Source organism: Lytechinus variegatus, chromosome 3 (genome assembly GCF_018143015.1).
Source record: "Lytechinus variegatus isolate NC3 chromosome 3, Lvar_3.0, whole genome shotgun sequence".
NCBI lineage: Eukaryota > Metazoa > Echinodermata > Echinoidea > Temnopleuroida > Toxopneustidae > Lytechinus > Lytechinus variegatus.
The window spans coordinates 44,142,986-44,166,730 of NC_054742.1; the positions used below are offsets into that span (position 1 = coordinate 44,142,986).

General features: G+C 36.2%; 1 protein-coding gene across 1 annotated transcript; it reads right to left on the reverse strand.

Moving 5' to 3' along the window:
• Positions 1-5,359: 5,359 nt before the first annotated feature.
• Positions 5,360-15,542, reverse strand: LOC121411121 (60S ribosomal protein L23). The gene is made up of 5 exons (XM_041603647.1): positions 15,501-15,542; positions 12,535-12,618; positions 11,829-11,957; positions 7,965-8,078; positions 5,360-5,579 (listed from the first exon to the last, which is right to left on the reverse strand). The coding sequence occupies exons 1-5, from the start codon at positions 15,511-15,513 to the stop codon at positions 5,497-5,499; spliced, it is 423 nt and encodes a 140-aa protein (XP_041459581.1). The 5' UTR covers positions 15,514-15,542; the 3' UTR covers positions 5,360-5,496.
• Between the last annotated feature and the right edge of the window lie 8,203 nt (positions 15,543-23,745).

Genomic DNA, 23,745 nt, shown 5'->3' on the forward strand with positions numbered 1-23,745 from the left:
TATGCAAATGAGACCTGATGATGTCACACATGCACTATTGGTTTATTAGATTCTGTAAATAATGAAAAAAACTATCAATAATGTAGAATTTGGTTTAATGGAAATCTAAAATCATTGCTAAGATTTATCAGCATTTGATGAAGATCCTCTGTATCATTAAATATTATGACAAAGTATAGCCTACAAATAGAAAGTGTGTCACAATTAGCTCCCTCATTTACATAAATGGGGAAAACTGTTTGTGAATATAACCAAAACATTGAAACGTCAGAACATTCCTTTTTCAATTTTCAGTGCTGCTTGTTTGAATTTTTCTATCCAAGACAAATTAGTTGAAATCAAGTTGTTTGGATGGATTTGACCATAAAGCCTAAATCCCCCAAAGTGCGTGTCATTATTTAAATTAATTGCTAGATTGCCTGTGCACTAGAGAGTTACAATGTGAAGGATATAGAATAAATGTTTCATTTTGATAAAATTTACCAACTTTAAATCAAAATTTATTTCGATCAGGTGCCCAATCAAATTAAAATATTTTCATATTATGATCTCTCTTCTTCTAAAGCATGGATTAGGCTGAAAATTTCAGGATGTTTGTCAGAAATTTTTCAATATCCAAATAGTAAATGTATAAGGCTCACATTTGCCATTTTAAATAAAAATCAATGAGAGGGTGCTAGATGCCAAATTTAAATTCCAACGGCTGAAAACACATTCAATGACTACCATAACGAACTGTAGTATTGGAATGTAAGATGATGCTTTTACATTACCAACCCTTTCCCAACGTTTAAGACATGCTTTAAAGGTTCAGTCAGGGGCGTCGATCCATTTTTCAGATTGGGGGGCAAAATCATTAACGTTCCACAGGCGCTGGATCGTACAAGACACTCACACATACACACACACACATAAACACACACATATATATATAATAATATATATGTACACACACGCACACCCACACACACACACACACAAATATATATATATATATATGACTTATGAGACACAGTCACGTACCTCACCAATAAATTAATGCGAGCGCGAAGCGCGAGCTGATTTTTTTTACTATACTTGCAGGAAAAGCGTGCCTGTTTAGAACTGTTAGTAGTAACTCATGATGAGGATACATCACTACACAGATAGTACGAGTGCCGAGAGTGAGCTAAAAAAAAATTATATTCTGACCTGAAAGCTTGATATTCTAAGCATTTTTGGTACCAATGATTAAAATTGGTATCTAAAAGAAGAATAGATGCGAGCGCGCAGCGCGAGCTGAAAATTTTTATTTTTCGATCTGAAAAAAAATGACAGTTTACTGGACGTTTTTGATAAAGAACAAGATATATATCCAAGAAAAGATGATTGAAAATCGAAGCAGGAGGTCTTTTGAGGCTTTAAAGTGAAAACAGGACATTTGCATTCACCTATTTTATCATGAAAAGTATAGGTTTTTGTTACATAAATGATGCGAGCGCGAAGCGCGAGCTGAAAATTTTTATATTTCAATCAGAAAAGCGGGAATTTTGAGCACGATTTTAAATAAAGAACGAGTTGTTTATCTCATTCTCGCTTGCTGAACATTACAATCTTGTTTTTTTTGCCATATCCGGAATTATTGGGGGGCAAAATGATATGTTTGCCCCCCCAATATTTTCATTGGTGGGGCGATCGCCCCCCCTGCCCCCCCAGGATCGACGCCTCTGGGTTCAGTATAAGGTCAACAATGTCCATTGTAATTGAGTATCATGTAATCAATTTCATGTAAATTCATTGAATTATCACTTCATCCTGTAAAACACATTTTCATCACATATCCTCTACCTCTGAACGGTTTTAGGTTGTATGTACACATTCATATATCATAAAATTGAATGGGAATGGTAATTTGTGTACGGTATGTGCATTATTTACCAAGGCTAAAGCAGGGCGCGACAAACCCGCTTGCCCGGGGCAAGTGAAAATGACGTGCGGGCAAGCACTTCTCAAAGTCAATTGCCCGATCGGGCAAGTGGTTGTTGCGTCTTTTTTTCTGTACTGTACATGTACCTCGTTTTTCCATAAATCATCCAAAATCCACACTCAAAATCATGTATAGCGAATAGCGCAGTTTCAAATTCCGAAATTGCGTTATTTTTTCTGTACCACGTATTTCCATACACATGGTACCAGGTATGAAAAAAATCAACGCAATGGCCGGGAAACAGTTGAATGTAGTAAAGGGGTCCATTGACTGACTACCACCATGTGCAATTTTTAATGCACATTTTCCCCCTTCCGATATCACGATTCTGTGATAAAAGAATTAGAATTACACAGGAAATAAATCACAGAGTCGAGTAACCTCGCGTTGGTGAGTTGTCATTCGGTTTTGCTTTTCAAAACGGCCTATTATTAATATCCAAAATAACTTGCCATATTTGTTAATTATAACTTAAAATTCATTTGTTTCCCTTTTTGAGGGGATTAGGTAAAAATCAGACAATAAATCATCAAACAAAGCTCCATCTATTTTACAAGGCCGGCGGGAGGCTCACGCACGTGCGCATACTAGCTAGCCAGTCTGAGCTCTGTCTCTCTGCCAGAGCTCTGGGGGACAATTCGCTCAGTAAAGGCCTCAAATATGGTGATTTTCTGTTTCAGACAGAGTTTACATTTCGGGTATATTATTCAAAACTTCCAATAAAGTTTGATGATTTCTTCATTGTCATGTATATTTAAGTTATTAATGAATACATTCTCACCGAATTTAGACTCCCCCATAGAGAAATGCAATTTTCGTACAAGTCTGCGTTTTCAAAGAACTTCAGGAAAAGTTAGGGTATGTGGGCCTTTATTACATGGTCAAGTACAGGTTATTGTACTGGAATAGGCGAAGTAGAAATTAGATATTGAATTCATTTATATCAAAGTTCAACTCACAGTCACACCCACACAAACACACGCACACACCCACACACACAATCACACCCACACACACACACACACCCAAGATTCTAAGCATATAGTGAAAAAAAATTACTTAAAAATCATACAATAATAAACAATGTTAGTAATAATTCATTAATAAGTGAACAGGTATTCCTCAAAATAGAAAAAAAGTAGCATGTGAAAACATGTAGATAAAAATTATTGACCGAGTGCAACATCATAAAATGATGAAGTAAAGACTTGATGGTTTCCAACTAATTAAGAGCTGAACAATAAAGAGCTGAACAATTTTCACTGGCTTTCTTTATAGTTTCCAACTACGGTAAATGAAAGCAATTCTAAGGAAATATGGTAAGCAGGTAGCCATTTCGTGGATTTAAAGATGCAAAATATGAAATATTAGCAACTTTTGTTGAAGGGTTTTTTAAAACCTTAAATGCCCATAAAATATCGATTTTTTTTCTCCAAAATAAACGTTAAGACTCAGGCCTACGTTGCTGAAAATATCCTTTTCAATGTGTGTTCTTTTATACTGAACATGATTCTCAATTGTTATTTTGTATACCTTAATAAAAATAAGAGTAGTGCCGTCATAATGAAAAAATTATTTAAAAAATTGGGCAAGCAGTTTTTTCTATCGGGCAAGCAAATTTTTTCATCACTTGCCCAACAGGGCAAGTGACAAAATTTTTTTTTGTAGAGGCCTGCTAAAGACAGGCTTTATAACCACAAAGCTAGCAAGTATGGGCCAATTTGTGATCCACTCTCTTTCTCCCTCACACATCCATACCATACTCCATGTAAAAACACAAGGGGTGACTATTTTCAAAGTGCCATTTCATCAAGTTTGTCAGCCCAACAGTCAAAAGAGCAACATTCATAGATCAATGTGTCCCAGCTGATCAAAACTAAGAATTTCATTGAAATATTCAGGGCTCAAAATGATTTAAGAGATGCTCTGGGCTGAAAATATTGATGTCTAATTAAATTCACAAAGCAAAATGCTGAAAATTTCATCAAAATCTGATAAATAGCGAAGCTGATCTATATATACGTCGTCATGAATATTCACAAGATGGGCTGATGATGTCACATCCCCACTATCCTTAAGTTTTTACATGAAATCACCATTGTAACAATTTTTCTAAAAGGTCTGCAATATGTATCCCTTGTAACGAAATAAGTTGCAGCAATGAATACATAATGCATTTTATCAGTTATTCAAATATTTTTGGTTCTAGAAGGAAAAAAAATTGAATGAATGAAATTTCTTATAATAGAATGCAAAAGAACAAGTGATGATATATATAGTTCGCTCACTGAATATTCATGAAGACTGCCTAGAACTGTTTCACCGGAATAATTCAGATCTTTAAAATGCCATAACTTTGTTATTCCTTATCTGATTATGATCAAATTTTCAGTGTTTTGTTTGTCTGATTTTTATTAATGTGTTCAAATCAAATTATTTTCAGCATGTTTTATATTATAAGGCAAACAAACAACAATTCATACAGAAGATATTTCTGCTGTTCGGCTGCAAAATTTACAAGAGTTCAAATTAGCTGTATTCAAATGAGTCAAAATATGTATCAAGTTTGTGAAACTTTAAGGCAGATTTCTTTTGAGTTGCACAAATCATGCATGTTTGTTGACTTGAGAGTAGCGATATTTTTAATCATGTTACTGAGCTGTAATACATGTCTGAAAAAAGCCCTCATTCAACACCAGCAGACATACCATATACATTTCTTGAAGTTTGAAATCAAGAAGAACGTGAGAGACTGGGCCTAGAGTTCTTAGAAAGAAGTCAAAGGCATTAATCCTTTTCTGTACTCACAAACCAAAGTTTTAAAGGATGAAAAGCAAAAATGTTAAAATTATCAGGAAGAATTTTCTTCATTGGTGTTCTATTGTGAACTCTAATTACTTTCAGGAGTTTAGGGAGAATCATGAAAAGTGACATATCTGTACTTGGCATTCTCAACATCAATTCTCAATCTACAAACTGCACCCATTTCCTATGCCATGATTCTTATCAACACCCCAACACAGATACTCTCTTTCTCACATGATAAAAAGATGCTGAGGAACCTTTGTTTTAAAATGAGTTGATTTCTTGTTTACAAAGAAATCACCCTTGCAAATAATGCCCTTAATTTTCCAGGTACTATATACTATCTTTTTTGTTGCATATATTACCACAAAGCAGGAAAACTGAACAGGGTGCAAATCATATTTTTACTTGTTGTTTGTAGATCTGAATATGGCAAAGATGGTTTTCAACAATCCTGAATTCAAGCTCTCAACTAAAATGTGGCACTTCGACACTTTAAAAAAAGGTTCCGATGTATTGATGTAGTGAAATTACAATACAAAACTCACAAAGAACAGAATTGAAAGCAGCAAGAAGTTTGTTGTGAGGTTGTCATTTATTACTTTGTACAAGTCATTAGTTCAGTCAGAAGAGAGGACTATCAAATGGGATGAGTTTTTCATTGCAGTTATATGTGGATTCTTGATGAGGCTGATGGTTGGTCAAGTGGATGTTGGGTGTGCTCCTCATGCAATGGAACTGGCATTGCTGGCAATACGTGGCCATAAGTCTGCACATTCTTTGGCAACGGGACCGGTGATGGCTGAACCTGTCGGGAGCAAGAGCAGGTGAGAAACAGAAAGAAAGAGAGAGGGAGTACTTAGATTCATTTCATATCAAAATTAAGTATTTTGAGGTGGTCTTCAATTTTTCAAAGAAAAACATCCAAAGAAACTCAAGTGCTTCCAAAGCTCTACTTTAGCTGGCATAAAATTACAGAGTAGTCTGCACCAGTCATATCTCTTACAAGGCAGATAGATCCACTTGTTCACATATCAATCAAATCATGTTTTTGTGGTGATGATTAAAAACAGTAATATTCACTATACAATACAGAAACAAAAGAATCAGTGATTGTGATAGAATAAGAATATAAATGGTTTCCTCGTTTGCATTCTATGGGTTGCGCATTAACTTTTTTGGGTGAAATTTCAATAGACTTAATTTGAAAGGTCATAACATTAATGCTCTAATTCAGACTTAATTTTTTCAGTGTTATACTTGTTTGATTTATCTCTCTCTTAATCAATCCACATATTTTGTGGTTTGACAAGACATTTACATCTCCATTCATGGATTGACAATTCATTTCACCTGTATCACATCCTGTAGACTAATTTTGCAATATTGGTCACGTGACCTGAAATACACACAGGATATTCAGGGATACATATTTGCTCTTCAGTTCAAGTTTCATGAACTTGATCCATAAAATTTCACAAATACCCCCAACATGGCCAAAGTTCATTGGCCCTAAGTGACCTCTGATCTTGGTCATGTGGCCTGAAACTCAGGCAGGATGCTCAGTAATACTTGATTACCGTATATTCCTGTGTATAAACCGCACCTTTTTTCCTACTTTGTAATCTTAAAATGTTGGGTGCAGTTTATACATAGAAACAACAATATTTGGTCAGTAAACTGAAAATGTTCTGTCAGTAACATGAATTGTCGACCAACCAAGAATTATATAGAATATTTAATGTATAATTATTTCTTGGTTACTAAAAATAGAGAATATATTTCGTGAAGTTTTCGTTGAAAAATCTTCTTTGTAAAGGTTGTTTTATATTATTTATTTAATTACTATCAATTTAATGTTTTCCTAAAATAAAAACCCTGTTTTTTGTGATGAAAACTTTTTTAAAACTAAAATTGCATGGGAAATGCTTTTCAATAGGCATGTAATCATATTCGGTTATTAAAAAAGGCAATAAATAATGTCTTTTATTCTTTATTTCTCTCCTTTTTCTCTCGATATTTAAAAAAAAATTCCCTTTTTATACAATAATTTTGATATCAAAAAATGCCATTTTATGGTCACCTTTTTCTTAAAAAACTCCTTGGTTTTTTGTAATGAAAACAAATTTTTCTTACACCTAAAAAATGCATTGAAAATGCTTTACAATTTAGGCATATAATCGTAATCGATTGTAATTGTAGTCGTTTAGAAAACAGGCAATAAATAATGTCCTCTATTCTTCATTTTTTTCTCAGTTTTTCTCAACATTTTTGTTTTCTTTTTCCATCTTTAGACTATAAGTTTGATGTACAATACTGCCATTTCATGGTCTTTTTTTCTCTTTATTCTACAAAGAAATAATTTATATTCTTTGAAAAATAAAGTTAAAGAATGAAGTAACCATTTTTTAAAATACAAAAATTTGTAATATATCTTTTGGTCTTTCAACTGGGCGTTGTGGTGTGCGCCTGTAATCCAAGCTGTGGGAAGTTACAAATTGATGCAGAGGTTCGAGCCCTGGTCACGTCTTTCGGATGGTGACGTTAAAGGTCGGTCCCAGACGTAAATAATCATATCTGATTGATACACGTCTGACAAAACTCAAATACACACACACGGTTGTCAGTGAAATTTGTTAAGTCAAATTGCTATCACACTCGGTTTGCCATTTTTTTTTAGCCCCCCGATTTTGGGGGTGTGGTTAAGACAAGACCGCGGTTTATATTCCAAAAAATGTGGTACCCTTATGTCAAAGTTTCATGACCTAGTTCCATATACATTTTAAGTTATGATGACATTTCAAAAATTTAACCTTGGTTAAGACTTCAATGTTGATGACGCCATCGGAAAAGCGGCACCTGCACTCTCTATGCAGGCGAGACAAAAATGGTAAAAATTCAATTTTCAACTACATCTAGTGCATTTCATGTTATACTTGGAAAAATACCTTGGAAAAATCAGAAATCAATCACAAGTTACACGATTATGTGACCTAAAGCAAACTTACAAATGAATGAAGTTTTCTTTGCATGCCTATAGAATAAATGTATTTCTCAAATTTCCACTCTGTCTCGGGGTATGGGGGTCACAAGACATGAGGTATAGTGTACTTTTGATATAAAACCTGCCACACACAAGGTCATTTTGAATTACAGGCAAAGCAAGTATGTGTAATATCAAATATGTCCCTACCTTTCATTTCTCCTTTGTTGTTCACTATGACTCCTGCATTGTCTTCAAAGTACAGTACTGTGCCATCTCTTCTTCTGATGGGCTTCCGTTGTCGAATTACTACAGCAGGCATGACTGGAGAAAAGAAAATGGTTTGATTACAATGCTCCTGACTATTAACTGAGACCAGTTCCAATTGATTATGGGCAACGTACCACTTATTGAATGGTACTATTTCATTGGTTAAGAATAGGCAAGTATTTTTCATAAAAACAAGAAGATAACCTAGGCCTATATGAAATAGAAGAGGGTCCTATTGCATGAAAATGCAATTATGGTCACTTTCCCAAGAAACAAAACTACCAAGTATCATCCATGACAACTATGTTCATTAGCCAATCAAAACCCAGGATCTTAAAGCTTGTGTATAGTTTTGGTAAATACACCAAAATGCACCTATCACTATTCCAATTCATTGCTAGCTAATATGAATGGATATGCCCTATAACAGTTATGATGTGGAGGATATGAAATGAAAATGTGTTTTACAGAATAAATTTTGCGATTTTACATGGAAATTTAACTTGATCGGGTCACCCGATCAAATTAAAATATCTGTGTGTTTTTGTCTTTCAATTAAATCCTATTCCAAATCATGGAATGGGCTGAAACTTTCAAGATATGTTCTTTGTCTGTAACTTTTGGATATCTAATCACTAAATTTATAAGTGCTTGAATGCCCATTTTTTAAATTTAAAACAAGCATCGCCGAGAGAGGGCGCTATATATCCAAGATTTGAATATTTGAAATTTTCTCAGAGAAGTGCAGTTGGAAAAATATCTAACGGTCTCTACGCTTCAGTAAGACTGTCATATTAGATTATTCGATTATCAATCACATTATTGACCCTTTACCAAAGCTATACACAGGCTTTAAATGAAATGGGCCAAGACAGTGAATGGCATTATCAGAGCGTTGAAGTCCTGCTGTATTATCTCTTATCTTTCGTTATCTCTTTTCACTTTTATTTTCATATCCTTTGTGTGTGCTTCAATTGTTTGATCGTTTCTTGTTCTTTGTTCTGCTGTTCTCTGTTTTGTAAACTTGTCTGTCTTCGTAGGCAATTCTAAAATAATTATTTAGAGGGGTCCACACAATACAAGCACTGCTTTTTAGTGGATCCCTCCATTTTCACAGAATTTTTATTTTAAAATGTATGATATTTGCTTATATATATTCTGTTTTGCTTTACTTCGTTTTATAAATATCAAATACTGTACATGCCTGAATTTATTTTATCTGTATAAGTTCATTGTAACTATTTTTGATCACATTACTTTGTTCTTCTGTTGAAAATGAAAAATAATAAATTGAAAAATTGAAAAGCATGTCAATTTTATGAATTCAAAGAAATGCAAAGTAGGGCTGTTATCGTTGAGAAAATTCTTTGTCGACATCGCGCTAAAAATATCTTGTCCATATCTACTGACAAACAAACATAATCAATACGCATTTTCTATGCATTTTAGCGATGTCACACTTGCGTTGGTCAAAATTTGTATCTGCCACTGAACCAAGAACGCTTTAAAATCCGCGTTCATCGGATATAAATGAAACATATCTAGCATAAATACATCCTCACCTTTGATGTTATTAGTATTATTTTAGAGTTGGATGAAGTTTTATAGATAATTTTGGGGCTCTTTGGACATCGTTCTGAGCTGTCAACGTCTTTCGCCTATCCGCCATTTCGATATCGTGCGGTAAATCTTTGAACGTAGAGGGCAGCAACACACAGCCAAGCCTTGAAATAAGCGGGCGCCGAGCGCAAATTCGCGCTCATAACGCCATCAATTGCGCCCATGAAGCCCCAAAATTATCAAAATTTTGACGACCGGGCGCAAATATTTTCCAGGTAATTGTGCCTGCCGTGAGTGAGCAGTGAAGCCATATCATACATTTAATTTAAATATCTGTAAAGCCAAAATCAAATAACTTTCAATTTACCAGTTATAAACACAGTTTAAAATTGCCAAGTGCGTTTTTTTTCTGTACCATAAAAAGTGAGCTACGTCCGTCTTTTTTTCCCCTGTAATACATGTGCGCGCGTTCTTCCGGTAGCGGTTTTTCCATACTTCACCATGTGCAATTTCTAATGCACACATTTCCAGTTGGGATATCACAATTCTGTGATATTGTAATTCGAATTGCACAGGAGATAAATCCCTGTTCACAGCACATACGATGTGCAAGTCTTTTATCCTCACAGTCGCCGACCTTGCTTGTCAAAACGGAGCCTTAATAATCCAAAATAAATTAGCTTATAGTTGTGAATTGTAGCTTTTTAATTTCTTTTTTCCTGGAGAGGGGTAAATATCAGACAATAAATAATCAAACAAGGCTCCATCTAAAAAAAAAATAGGAGGACGCCGCGTGCACTTGAGTGTGGTGTTAGCAAGCCAGTTTTGAGCTCATGTCTGCCAGAGCTCTGGGTGAGAATTCTATCAGTAATGGCCTAAGTGATGGTGATTTTCCGTTTGAGATAGAGTTTAGATTTCATGTTAATTTTTGAAAACTGTCAAAAAACTTTATTATTTCTTCATTGTGATGAATATTTAAGTTATTAATGAATACATTTTCACCGAATTCAGACTCTCCCAGAATGAAAGGCATTTTCTGTGGAGATCTGCGTTTTCAAATAACTTGTGAAAAACTTAAGGTACGTGAACCTACAATACATGTACATAGCCTGTGGCTATGTGCTGGAATTTGAATAGACTGAGTTATTTATTGATTTTGTTTCTTAATTTCTTTAACATAATTTATATGCAATCCAAGTGCACCTCACAGCCACAATCACACACAAACACTCACCCACTCCCGTGATTCAAACCATAAAAAAAATCTTAAAAATTATTTTTTTTTTCTAAATTTGTTATTTGATCTGAATTCTCTCTTTCTCCATCTCTCTCTCTTTCTTTTTATTTTATTCATTTATTTAGATTTTTTTTTTGGGGGGGGTTCATTGATCATGGTTTATTAAAGACGAAAAATAAATAAGCCCATGTGTGTATGGTAATTGTAAGGGGATGTGGAGTGAGGGTGTCAAAACACTTAAACATTTAAATCTGATTTCTTAAATGTTTGAATAAGCCCAATACTTAGCATATGCTATTCATTTACTAATTAAAAAATTGCAGGAGCTGCGCTTACTATAAACAAATTTGCGGTGTGGTTCACCGTTATATATATATTTTTTAAATTGCCCCTGGTTCCAGAAAATTGCCCCCGGTTCCTGTAAAAAGCCCGTGAGCCGGGGGCAATTTCAAAAAAAATTGCCCCCGGCTCACAGGTGCTTATTTCAAGGCTTGCACACAGCCGTGTGCTGCATTTCTTCTACGCTTACATTAGTTGGTACTTTAACTTTGCTAAAATTGAGCTTGCGCTTGCTTGTGATGTTTTCGATTTGATCAAAATGGAGTGGATTGCAGCCATGATGTTTAAATTGTCATGATTATAGCGAAGTGGGGTTGAGATCGTGTTTTGTGGCTAGTAAGTATTCATATTTTTTGGAGTAATTTCTGTTGCTGCTCTGTGCTCTTTGAGGAAAAATATGTTTTCTATGATTTTCCGTTTGAAAAGCCATTTTCAAAAGGCTGTTTCCGTGAAATCGCGGAAAATCACTGTGTCCCAACATTATAGCGGGTATTATCGACAATGAGAGAAACGTTATCGACATCGCTAAGTGGCAAAAAAGCGATTATCGACAAGACTGTCAATAACAGCCCTACTGCAAAGTGAATTCAAAACCAAGAACACTGCTTCTGTTCAGACTACCAGAGTTTACATACTTGTAGGTTTTTTTTTTAATAAAGATGACTTACCCTTTTTCCTGAGTTCTGGCTTGCCCTTCTTGACAGTAGAAACGATCATGTCACCAAGACCAGCAGTAGGCAGTCTGTTCAGCCTACCCTTGATTCCACTTACAGCAATGATGTACAGGTTCTTACCACCTTTTATCAAATAAAATAATTTAAAAACATGATGAATAAGAGAAAATAATCTGATATGCTATAAGAAAGAAATTAATTTGATATGCATGTCAAAAAAACAATATTCTTTCTTGTTTAGAGAAAAAACATCCAATACTTCTTGCTTGAAAAGATAGGGGAGGCGGTACATGAAGTTGCAATATTCAGGGGGAAAATTCAGCTCCCAGTATAGAGTACCATAGTGGTGAGGTCAGTTGCCACGGTGTCATGACGGCCTGGTTCTAAACAAATGAAAGTGTGTGTTTCCTCATAGGAGAAAATGGCTGCTATTGGAATTTGATCGCTTGCAACCTGTTTATCAGACGACTGTCAGCTGCGACTCTGTTTAAAACCAGACCGCCATGACACCATGGCAACTGGTGTTACACTTCTGTACTCTATTAAGCATTTCAGAATTCAATTGCAAGGTGCTTGGATATGGACATAGATATAGAGTTTATCCCTTTAATCTGTTGGAACAACCTTCTTTCCAAGAAGGAAGAAGAGCTTCTTGTCTTCTTTTCATTAATCTAAAAAAAAATAAGCAAATGAAATTTACCTGTATTGTCTGCGCAGTTGATAACCGCTCCCACTGGCAAACCCAGTGAGATACGGAATTTGGATCCAGACGAACCTCCACGTCCTTAAAAGGTTGAAAAAGAAATTAAAAAATTATTAGAAAATCTTATTCTAACACCATCCAAAACCTACATTTTTTAAAAACAAAATTATGAAGTTTGTCACTTAGTTGGTATTAATACTAATACACATATCAGTTGAAGTCTTAGAGAAAACATTGCAATTAATTTGAATAGACATTTGAAACAAAATAGCAATCCGATATTGGATAACTTGGCACCTAATTTTTAATGGGGGGGGGGGGCCAATTTTTACGAGTACCAAGTTAGCTGGCACCCATTTATTTAAACTTCAAGGATATTCTCAATTGTCTGGCATCAACCATTGCGATCAACAGACCACAGGTGTCATTACATAATGTGGCTTTCCAAAATATGAAATACGTGTATGATCCAATCAATATTTACTTCAAGTTTAGGCCCAGAATTTAGGGTAGAATCTCAAAGTTAAATTCTGTAAATTGTATCAAATTTTGACATTTTTTTTTTTGGGGGGGTGTTATTCTACATCTAATATAACTCGTAATATGCTGATAGCTCATCAAATAATTTTGTAAAAAAAATATGGAATGCTCATCATGGTCTTATCAACATCAACCAGCAGAAAAATGATTTTCCAATTCCAGATTTAATGTATGGCAAAATTGGCAAGGTGCCCCAAGCCAATCTGTGCATATATGAGCACTTATCAAAAACTTTACTTTTACTACAGATATCAAAGGGGAAGACTGAACAGTTGCATAATTAAATGCTCTGGAATAGAGCCCTACAGCGTTGAGTAAGTAGACAGTTGCGAATCGCCATTTTGGGTTGTGTACAAAACATAGGGGAAATGGCCGTGACGGAATACATTAACAAAAATCAATTGTTTTCCCCTAAAATATGAGATAAATATATCTTACAGCCTACAGGTTTCTGGAAAGAAAAGGTGGAATTATCCACATGCACCGCCTTTGTGCCCTCTCCTAATTCCTACACAGCTGCTTGCTGAAGGGTGAAGGTTTACTCACACAGCAGTTGGGCGCCCTTCCCCAGGAGCAGCCCTAACTTTAGAGTCTTTACATAATACGTCGTAAGGTGGGGAAATTTGCTTGTTGAGTGAAACTGCAAAATAGCACCAGAAATTCATGTTGAAAACTTAAGTCATAAAAAAAAATTCTCTGGATGTGCAGACATGACTCCTTCATAAGAAAACCGGCAATCCTGTATTTTAGGGGTCTAAATTATTTTAGGTTGCTAACTTCAGTTCAGGCAACAGCTCCACGACCGCTGTTAACGGTAGTTCAGTAGTGCGTACGTACGTGCCGGGTATGGCAGGCCGTTTATTTCTTCATTCTATACCCCCCCCCCGCCCGCCATGACTGTAACGCTGATCATGCTGATTACCGTTGGTTTGATATAGGGCCTACCATTATACTCTTCATCCTTCACCCATAAGTGCTGAGATATACCCCCTATTATGCCCCAAATAATAAACCCCTAAAACCAAGGCGTGCTGCATTATATATCTTCATTGATTGCATACCCCCCCCCTGGCCCGGCCATGACTAGTCACAGGTCACGTGACACCCCGACAGATTTAGGTATACCGTTATTCTATACCACCCCCCCTGGCCCCTATATATCGCATGATACCCCATTGGTAAATACAACTTTACATCTACTACATAGCCATAGGTGTGTAGCTGTATACTAGTCCTATAATGGCATTAATGGCCCGCCATACCCGGCACGTACGTACGCACTACTGAACTACTGTTAACAACGGTCTTGCTGGAGTGGAGCTGTTGCCCGGCCCAGTAGAGGTGCACGGCCAATATAGGAGACTCTCTCCAATAGGGGAGACAATCTCCCACATTGGAGACTTGCTTTGCTGCTTTGCAAAAGGATAAAAACAACACAACAAAAGCATGATTTTTTCCACCCAAAATTTTGTCTCACTGAGGTCAGAAGCCCATTTGTTTTGTGTGTGATTGACAACAAAAATCCTTATCAAAACAAAAGTAGACTGTGAATTTTCAAAGTAGACGGTGAAAAGGGGTAATTTGTCATGAGGAATCTGCTTATCACATTTTTATTTGCCGCCAAGGTAATCCTTTTGCCGCAAAAGTAAACAAAGGAAATTAGTATCCAAAACTGGAGACTGTCTCTAAAATTGGATACCCAAATTCTTTACAAAAGTCTCTGATATTGGAAATAATTTCCCACATTGGAGACAGTCTCCAATATTGGCCGTGCGCCTTTACTGTTGCCTGAAGTTAGCAACCTAAATTGATTCAGACCCCTAAAATACAGGAATGCCAAAAAACCCTCTTGAATAGGATTTCTTATGAAGGGAATCTCTTCTTTCTCTGTGCCTGGCAGCTGAGCAGAGTCTCCTGACCCGAGACCATGATGGCATGCCGCCGCTCTCCAGCGGACAGACACAGCCAGCTAGCGGGGAAATGCCCCCGCCCCGCAGCCACTGTCCTACGACTACGAGTATGACAGTAAGCCTAGCACGAATGAAATTTTGAACTTTTTTACTAGACTCCCGTCTAAAATACAATACATAAGTTAGATCTATATCTTCAGGCGGATATTACTGTGACACAAACAAATGGATGGTTTCAATTTTTAGACATTCGATCATGAGGAATCTAGAATAGAGTCGCCCGTCTCGCAATCATGTCCGTTTCCCACGGACGAAATACTCGGGCTGAGAAATATCAATAGTCGTAGTTTTTCATGCAGGAACTCAATATTACACCAAATATATTTGAAATGCCTTCACTACAGAGTTTAAATATACATCGATTGTTCTCATATGATATCATTTTAAATATATTCTTTAATGATTGCATGGATTTAGACAGATTTGTGCGTTAATATTTTTATTGTCGCATACCTCGCTTCGACATTTTGGAAGGAAAGAGATTGATAAATAGCACAAATTTGCCAATAGAGGGCTTTATGATCGACATGAACCATGCACTCATCCACTAACAAAAAAACAACAACACTCTTTTTCACTTTTTGTATTCATGAAAAGAATTGGGTATATGTATGATATTCATAAATAGATGATGCGAACGAGAAGCGCAAAATAATGAAAAGATAAATTTGATATAGGCCTGCTGACCGGAAAAAAGAGACGTTTCAGGTTTTGGCAGGGAAATTCAAGCGAAGAGCTACCAACACCAAGGCCGGCCAAGGACAAATTATTTCCAATTGAATACTAATTGACTACAGGAAAAATTTCAATTGGCAATTGGTTTCAATTTGGATTACATGGAAAGTGAAACAATGGGTACCCATTGCGAGACCCATTGAAACCAATTGTCTATTGGTCCCAATTATTGGAACCAATAAACTGGAAATAAAGCCAATTGGTCCCCAATTTGGACACTAATTGAAACCAATTGACTTCACAAACTGGTTTTAATTGATGTCCAAAGTGAGGACCAACTGGGAAAGCAATTGGAACTTATTGTATGGCACAAGTAAAATTAGAACAATATTATCTCTTTAGGAAATCGAGGAAATTCCACCAATATCTGCTCATGCTATACTGTAGATCAGGAAAGGTATCTATCTCGTGCTGCCATGCAAGGGAAGTTCATTGAAAAAATAGCGGAAAAAATAGTAAAGAATATTGCCGAAACGGATTGAGAAAATTCATCAAAGAATAAAAAAAAGTTACTAGAATTTTAATCATTTGATTTATTGACGTCATATACGCGAGCAACTTTCTTGTATATCGTATGGTATATAAAGAAATCAATGGAATATCATTTTCTCAGAAAATTGAAAATGGTTTTACTTTACCTTCAGTACATCGATAGACAACAGAAATAAGCCATCACGAACCACTGAATAATTGAAATTATTTCATGCATTTTATCTTACAGGACATTATGGGACAGCTGCTTGTTTATGATGTCATAAACACCAAACTTGAAATTCTAATAACTTTCTGAATCTTTAATGGATTTCCTTCAAATGTTGTATTTTCTTCTGTTTTTACAACAAACTTTTCTTTAGGCTGAACTTCTTTTTTTGAGCGCTATTTATGCTGTTGAAAGTCTGTGTCTATAGTGCGAAGCGCGAGCGAATCACCATCTAATATTATGTCGACCATTTTTTTTTCCCCAAACCCCGCGGCCCTTTCACCCTCCTTAAATTTCCTCATCCGCTTCCACTTTTCAAGCTCATTCTTCTAACTGTATCCTTTCCTTTGATTGCGCCGCCAATGGGGTGAGGCGGCAGCCTCGGCAGAACCCCCTCCCCTCCTATAGCAGTGGCTTACTGTGGGTCATGACATGGGGCACCAGCAGAAATTTTGAGTCACTTAGGTGAAGAGCGCTCAATTGCTAGGTATACTGACCTTAAATAAAGATATTTTAAGGACTGTGCTATTAAACGGATATCTCAATGATCAAATAATGCGAGCGCGAAACGCGAGCTGAATTTTTGGTCATTCAGACCTAAAAAGGGACGTTATAAGAAAATTTTTGCACTCGTGATACATACCGTATGTCTTGCTAAACAAACAATGCGAGTGCGAAGCGCGAGCGAAAAATGTTGCATTTATTGACCCCAAACAGGGACAGTATAAGGACTATTTTTTAGGAAACAAATAAGAGTATACATATCTCACCATAGTCATCTAATTTGAGTGCCAAGCGCTTGCTGATTATGTTAGAATTACATCTTAACACATGAAACACTTTTTGTAGTCATTGTAATCATGATAAACATACCGTCTCATCAATCAAATATTGCGAGCGCGAGCTTAAAATCTAGACCTGAAGATGGCCATTCTAAGGCTTGTTTTTTAGGAATTCACTAAGACCATACTTCACTAACAAAATGTACGAGCGCGAAGCGCGACCTGAAATGTTTGTGTATATTGAACCCACTAACAGGAATATTTTAGGAATATATTTTAAGAAATCCATTAAGAGTATACACAGTGGCGTACCGTGGGTCATGGCATGGGGGGGGGGCACCAGCAAAAATTTCGGGTCACTTAGGGAGCGCGCGAAGCGCGCTCAGTTGTCAGGTATACTGACCTAATAGAGATATCTTTAAGACATGCAGTGCCATTAAACATTAAATGTATCTCACTGATTAAATAATGCGAGCGCGAAGCGCGAGCTGAAAATGTTTAATATTGAGAGCTAAAAATTGACATTATAAGCAAACTTTTTTGTAATCATGATACTTAACTGTCTCGCTAAACAAACAATGCGAGCGCGAAGCGCGAGCTAATTTTTTTTGTATATACTGACCCTAAACAAGGAGATTTTAAGGATTATATTTTAGAATCCATTAACAGTATAAATATCTCACCATAGTCATCTAATTCTAGTGCCATCCTTTGCTGATTTTGTTAGAATTACATCTAAACACAGTCATGAAGCACCTTTTGTAGTCATTGTAATCATGATTATCATACGCATCTTACTTATCAAATACTGCAAGCGCAAAAGCGCGAGCTGAAAATTTAGGAAATATAGACCTGAAGAGGGTCATTCTAAGGCTTGTTTGTAGGAATTCACTAAGATTCCACGCATTTCACTAACCAAATGATGCAAGCGCGAGCAAAAATTTTTTGATATTCAGATCAGAAAAAAGTTAAGGACTGATTTTAGGAGTTCATGAAGAGCAGAAATCTCAACAATCCACTGATGCGAACGTTAGCACGGACAGGAAATGTTTTATATTAAGACCTTAAAATAGGGCAATAACTTTCAGTAGTCATGAAAAGGAAGAATATATCACTACTTAAAACAACAATAACTCTAATTGCGAGGAAATATATTATTTTGCTGTATATCGATTTGAAAACGAGAGGCTTTAGTACAACAGGTTTATATATCTCGTTTAACAGTCTATGCGAGCACCAGGAACAATGACGACACAATTAAGCAAATAATGTTTCATTAAGTTATGAAAAAAATGCTTCTTGTGTTATATAACATAATATAATATAACACTATAATGAACAACAATTTCTTTTTTATCCCATTACGTTTCTCTTCCTTTTCCCCTCTTTTTCTCCTTTTCCCCGTTTTTTTTTGCCAGCCGATTGGGGGGGGGGGGGGCACGTGCCCCCCCATGCCCCCCCCGTAGTTACGCCACTGAGTATACATAATATCTCACCATAGTCATCTACTGCGAGTGCCAAGCGCTTGCTGATTTTGTTTAAATTACTTAGTAATTTTACGGGAAGATCAGAAAGAGATTATAATTATCACCGAATTAGCAATCCCATTTGAAACCAACATTAATGATGCACACCAAAGGAAAGTCACAAAGTATGAGTCGATCGTCAGGGATATCAAGGAAAAGGGGTACTTTGGTGTAATTCTAGGCTGTAGAAGTAGGGGGAAATGGCCCTATAGTAGAACGGAATAATAAACACCGTCTTAAAAAACTCCTCAGAACAACAAGCTCAAAATTCCGACCAACCGAATTTTTCCATATCCTTTCTAAACTCGCCATACTCTCCTCTTTTTCGATATTCTACGCAAGAAAAGAGCGAACCTGGTGGGGGGGGGGGTACGTCACTTGGACCCGTAACCATCCCCAAGGGTCCAAGATAATTTGCTTAACTATGTTTTTTTGCGTAAGGCAAATGTAATTTATTGATATTACGCACATAACTCTGTGATGTCAATAGCTAATTAAGTTGATCTGAATACACAAAATGATATAGGCCTAATAATCACATCCGTATATAATAATTAAGACGATACCGTAGTGGAAATTGGGTAAGCAACACCCCTCATAATATTGTCTATATGCAATAATTAATTAATTCCATTTACACATCCAACTCTAATTTAGAAAATTTATTAAGTGTCTGTTTTTTTTTTCAACGTGATATCAACGAGAGCTTTAACTAATTATTTTCCTGCATTTATGTTACTCTAGATAATTTTCTATATTGGTATACGTATTACTTGTCTTGTAATCCATGTACTGACCTGCCATTTGTTTGAAATGGAAACGATGGACCTGGTCTCTTTATGTATATATAGTATATCAGTGTCTTGAACTTGAATAAAGTCATGGTGAAACAAAAACACATTAGGCACTTTTTGTAGTCATTGCAATCATGATTATCATACGCATCTCACCAATCAAATATTGCAAGCGCGAAGCGCGAGCTGAAAATTTAGGAAATTCAGACCTGAAGAGGGCCATTTTAAGGCTTGTTTGTAGGAATTCACTAAGACCATACGTATTTCACTAATTAAATGATACGAGCGCGAAGCGCGAGCTGAATGTTTTTATATTCAAATCAGAAAAAGAGACATTTTAAGGACTCATTTTAGGAATTCACAAAGAGCAGACATATCTCACCAATCCACTAATGCGGACGTAAGCAAGAAAAGGAACTGTTCTATATGAAGACCTTAAAATGGGGCAATTGATCACTTTAAGTTGTCATGAAAAAGAATCATAATTGTGTCACTTTATAAAACAATTATAACTCGAAATGCTAGGAAATATATTTGGTGTATTGACTTGAAAACAGGATGTTTTAGTACAACAGGATTGTAATAATAATAAAAATAATGATAATAATAATAATAGTAATAATAATAATAATGATACTATTACTACCACTACTACTACTACTCCTACTAATAATAATGATAGTAATAATAATAACAATAATAATAATAACAACGCAGTTCTTGTATAGCGCATAATTATCACATTATGTCGTAACATACGTCCCTTTGCGTTTCCAAAGAACTTGGATATTATTACCCTGGCTTTAGCCCTGCAGCCTTTTTACAGCGCGGTGACATTTCAAGGAATAAGTTTCTGCCAGATTCCCATTCATCTCACCTGGGTTGGGTGCAGCACAATGTGGATGGATTTCTTGCTGAAGGAAATTACGCCATGACTGGGATATATCTCGTTAAACAGACAATGCGAGCAGAAATGATGAACACATAGGCATATATAGGCCCTGAACAAATTATGTTTCATAAAGTTGTGAAAAAAATATTTCTTGTGTTTTAATATATGTAATATACTTTTATAATGTACAATAATTTATTATTTTCAACTACGTTTCTCTTCAAAACTGATTTCTCCCTCTTTTTCTCCGTTTACACCAGCACTGCCTCCATCCCAGCCCCCATTCCTCCTGCCGCCACGCCCGTGGGTATAGATCTGAAAACACGAGCTGAAGGGATAATTCCGATCTGAGAAGGGAACTTATAAGCGCACTTAAAACGGGGGATTTAAAAGGTGTTTGGTACCCCTTATTGCAAGCTCTCTCTTTCACCAACCCCCCCCCCCTATCCGTCTCATTATTCTTTTAATATTTGCACAATCACTGCTATTCTGATATTGATTTTCGTTCATTCTGTCTTCTAATCGACTCTCTCTCCTCTCCAGGCTTGGTAACGGACAATCAATAGATCTTTGTATCACAAAACACACCGCGGTGAGAAGTTAGCAAACAATAGGGGCAAACCATGGCACGCGTACATGTTTTAATCGGCTACTCAGTATCCCGGGCCTACCGAAATTTCTTATCAATTTTTTTTGCAGATGATTTAGATTAAATATCCGTTTGTATCAGTATCTTCTGTTTTCAATTTGTTTGGCTCGTGTGACGTATCATGGATATATCAATGTTGATGGGTAAGTAAATCATTTATTTAAATGCATGCCTTCTTCGATTTTCCTCCAATTAAAAAAAATGTGAATTTGTTAATATTGTGGTCCATACACTGCAAAAACTCTGGTGTTGATTTAACACCAGCCCGTAATTATGTCCACACCAGAGAAGTGTTAAACAACATCAGTTTCGTTTTCAAGTTGGTCTAACACCAGATAGTTGTTTATACAACACCAATAATTTATTATAAAAAAACAGCATCGGTTTGATTCCAAACTGGTGTTGTTTCAGTACTTCTCTGGTGTGGACATAATTATAGATTCCAGTGTTAAATCAACACTGGAGTTTTTGCAGTGTGCCGCCCTTTATGAAACACACTTTGTTAAACTTCAGTGTTTCTTCATCATTGTTTTTTTTTTTCTGTGTGTGTTGTATGATTGGTTTCGCGGTTGGTGTAGCTTTGAACCCGTCTGTCAAAATGTTCTCATTCCTAATAATATTTCAAATATCCTTCCTTGAAATTAATGTAATTATGGTTAGGGATTAATATAAAATTCCATATCTTCCACAGGAATCAGGGTATTTCAATGGACTTTGGACCGAGGAGGGGGAGGGGGTATATAGTCTGCTGGGCAAATAACCTTCACTCGAGACAAGGGCAGTGGCGTAGCTACGGGGGGGGGGGGGCCTGGGGGGCACGTGTGTTAAGGTCCTAAACCGCAAATTGCACCTAAACCGCAAATCGCCGCCTAAGCTTGTAGAAAAAAAATTATTATTTTGAAACGAAGGACCTTGGATGAGTGGTTTCACTCCCCTGGTAACATTTAGTATTAAAGTTTGAAATTTTTTGAAAATAAGCTACTATTACTACTACTACTACCACCACTACTACTACTACTACTCCTATACTACTACTACTACTACTACTACTACTACTACTACTATACTCCTACTCCTACTACTACTCCTACTACAACTACTACTAAAACTACTACTACTCTTACTGCTACTACTACTACTCTTACTGCTACTACTACTTCTACTACTGTTACTACTACTCCTACTACTACTCCTACTCCTACTACTACTCCTACTACTACTACTACTACTACTACTACTACTAAAACTACTACTACTACTACTACTCTTACTGCTACTACTACTTCTACTACTGCTACTCCTACTACTACTACTACTACTACTCCTACTACTACTCCTACTACTACTACTACTACTAAAACTACTACTCTTACTGCTACTACTACTACTCTTACTGCTACTACTACTACTAAAACTACTACTACTACTACTCTTACTGCTACTACTACTTCTACTATACTGCTACTCCTACTACTACTACTACTACTACTACTACTACTACTACTACTACTACTACTACTACTACTACTACTACTACTACTACTACTACTACTACAGACGACTGTTAAGGCCCTAAACCGCAAATTGCACCTAAACCGCGAATTGCCGCCTATATAAGCATGTAGAATATTAACAAGGACCGTGTGCGCGTAAGAGGCGTGAACACAGATGGCGGCAAACATAAATCGCAGAAGGATAGAGGTCGAAGAGTGAGGAATTAGAACAGGGCGCTGATCTCATTTTTATGAGAAATGTTGTTGTTGATCCCTTTGTTGATACACGTATTTATTTATTTGTTTATTTATTTAAATATTTTACCAGGGTGCTCATTCAACATAAAGTTGGTCTCCCATGGGGCCCTAAAAGGCTATCATTATTGTTCTTCTTGTTTGTTGGTTTTGGACTCTTAGTTATGGTGGGAGTTGGGCAACTTGGGCTGTACATAGTGCCGTGGTTTTTTTTTTTGGTTTTTTTGGTGTTTTTGTTTGTGTATCCCTAATTCTCCCCTAGTATAATCTAACGCCTGTAGGTTTAAGCAAAGGAAAAGGAAAAGGGAAGAAATGAAAGGCGGAAAATAAAGAAAGAATCGCTATAAATAATTTTTTAAATATTTATTATAATCTTTTTAAAACTTTAATACAAAATATTGCGTGGGTAATGAAGCCATGTACTCATATTGTTATAGTGATAATCAGTACGAAATAGTAGTAGTAGTAGTAGTAGGAGTAGCAGTAGTAGAAGTAGTAGTAGCAGTAAGAGTAGTAGTAGTAGTAGTAGTTTTAGTAGTAGTAGTAGTAGTAGTAGGAGTAGTAGTAGGAGTAGGAGTAGTAGTAGTAGTAGTAGTAGTAGTAGTAGTAGTAGGAGTAGTAGTAGGAGTAGGAGTAGTAGTAGTAGTAGTAGTAGTAGTAGTAGTAGTTTTAGTAGTAGTATAGTAGGAGTAGTAGTAGGAGTAGGAGTAGTAGTAGTAGTAGTAGTAGTAGGAGTAGCAGTATAGTAGAAGTAGTAGTAGTAGTAGTAGTAGTAGTAGTAGTAGTAGTAGGAGTAGTAGTAGGAGTAGGAGTAGTAGTAGTAGTAGGAGTAGCAGTATAGTAGAAGTAGTAGTAGCAGTAAGAGTAGTAGT

Coding starts and splice junctions, on each gene's coding strand:
- LOC121411121 (XM_041603647.1), bottom strand. Junction 11,958..12,534: donor CAACTGCGCAGACAATACAG/GTAAATTTCATT, acceptor ATTTGATAAAAG/GTGGTAAGAACCTGTACATC. Junction 8,079..11,828: donor GCCAGAACTCAGGAAAAAGG/GTAAGTCATCTT, acceptor TCTTTTCTCCAG/TCATGCCTGCTGTAGTAATT.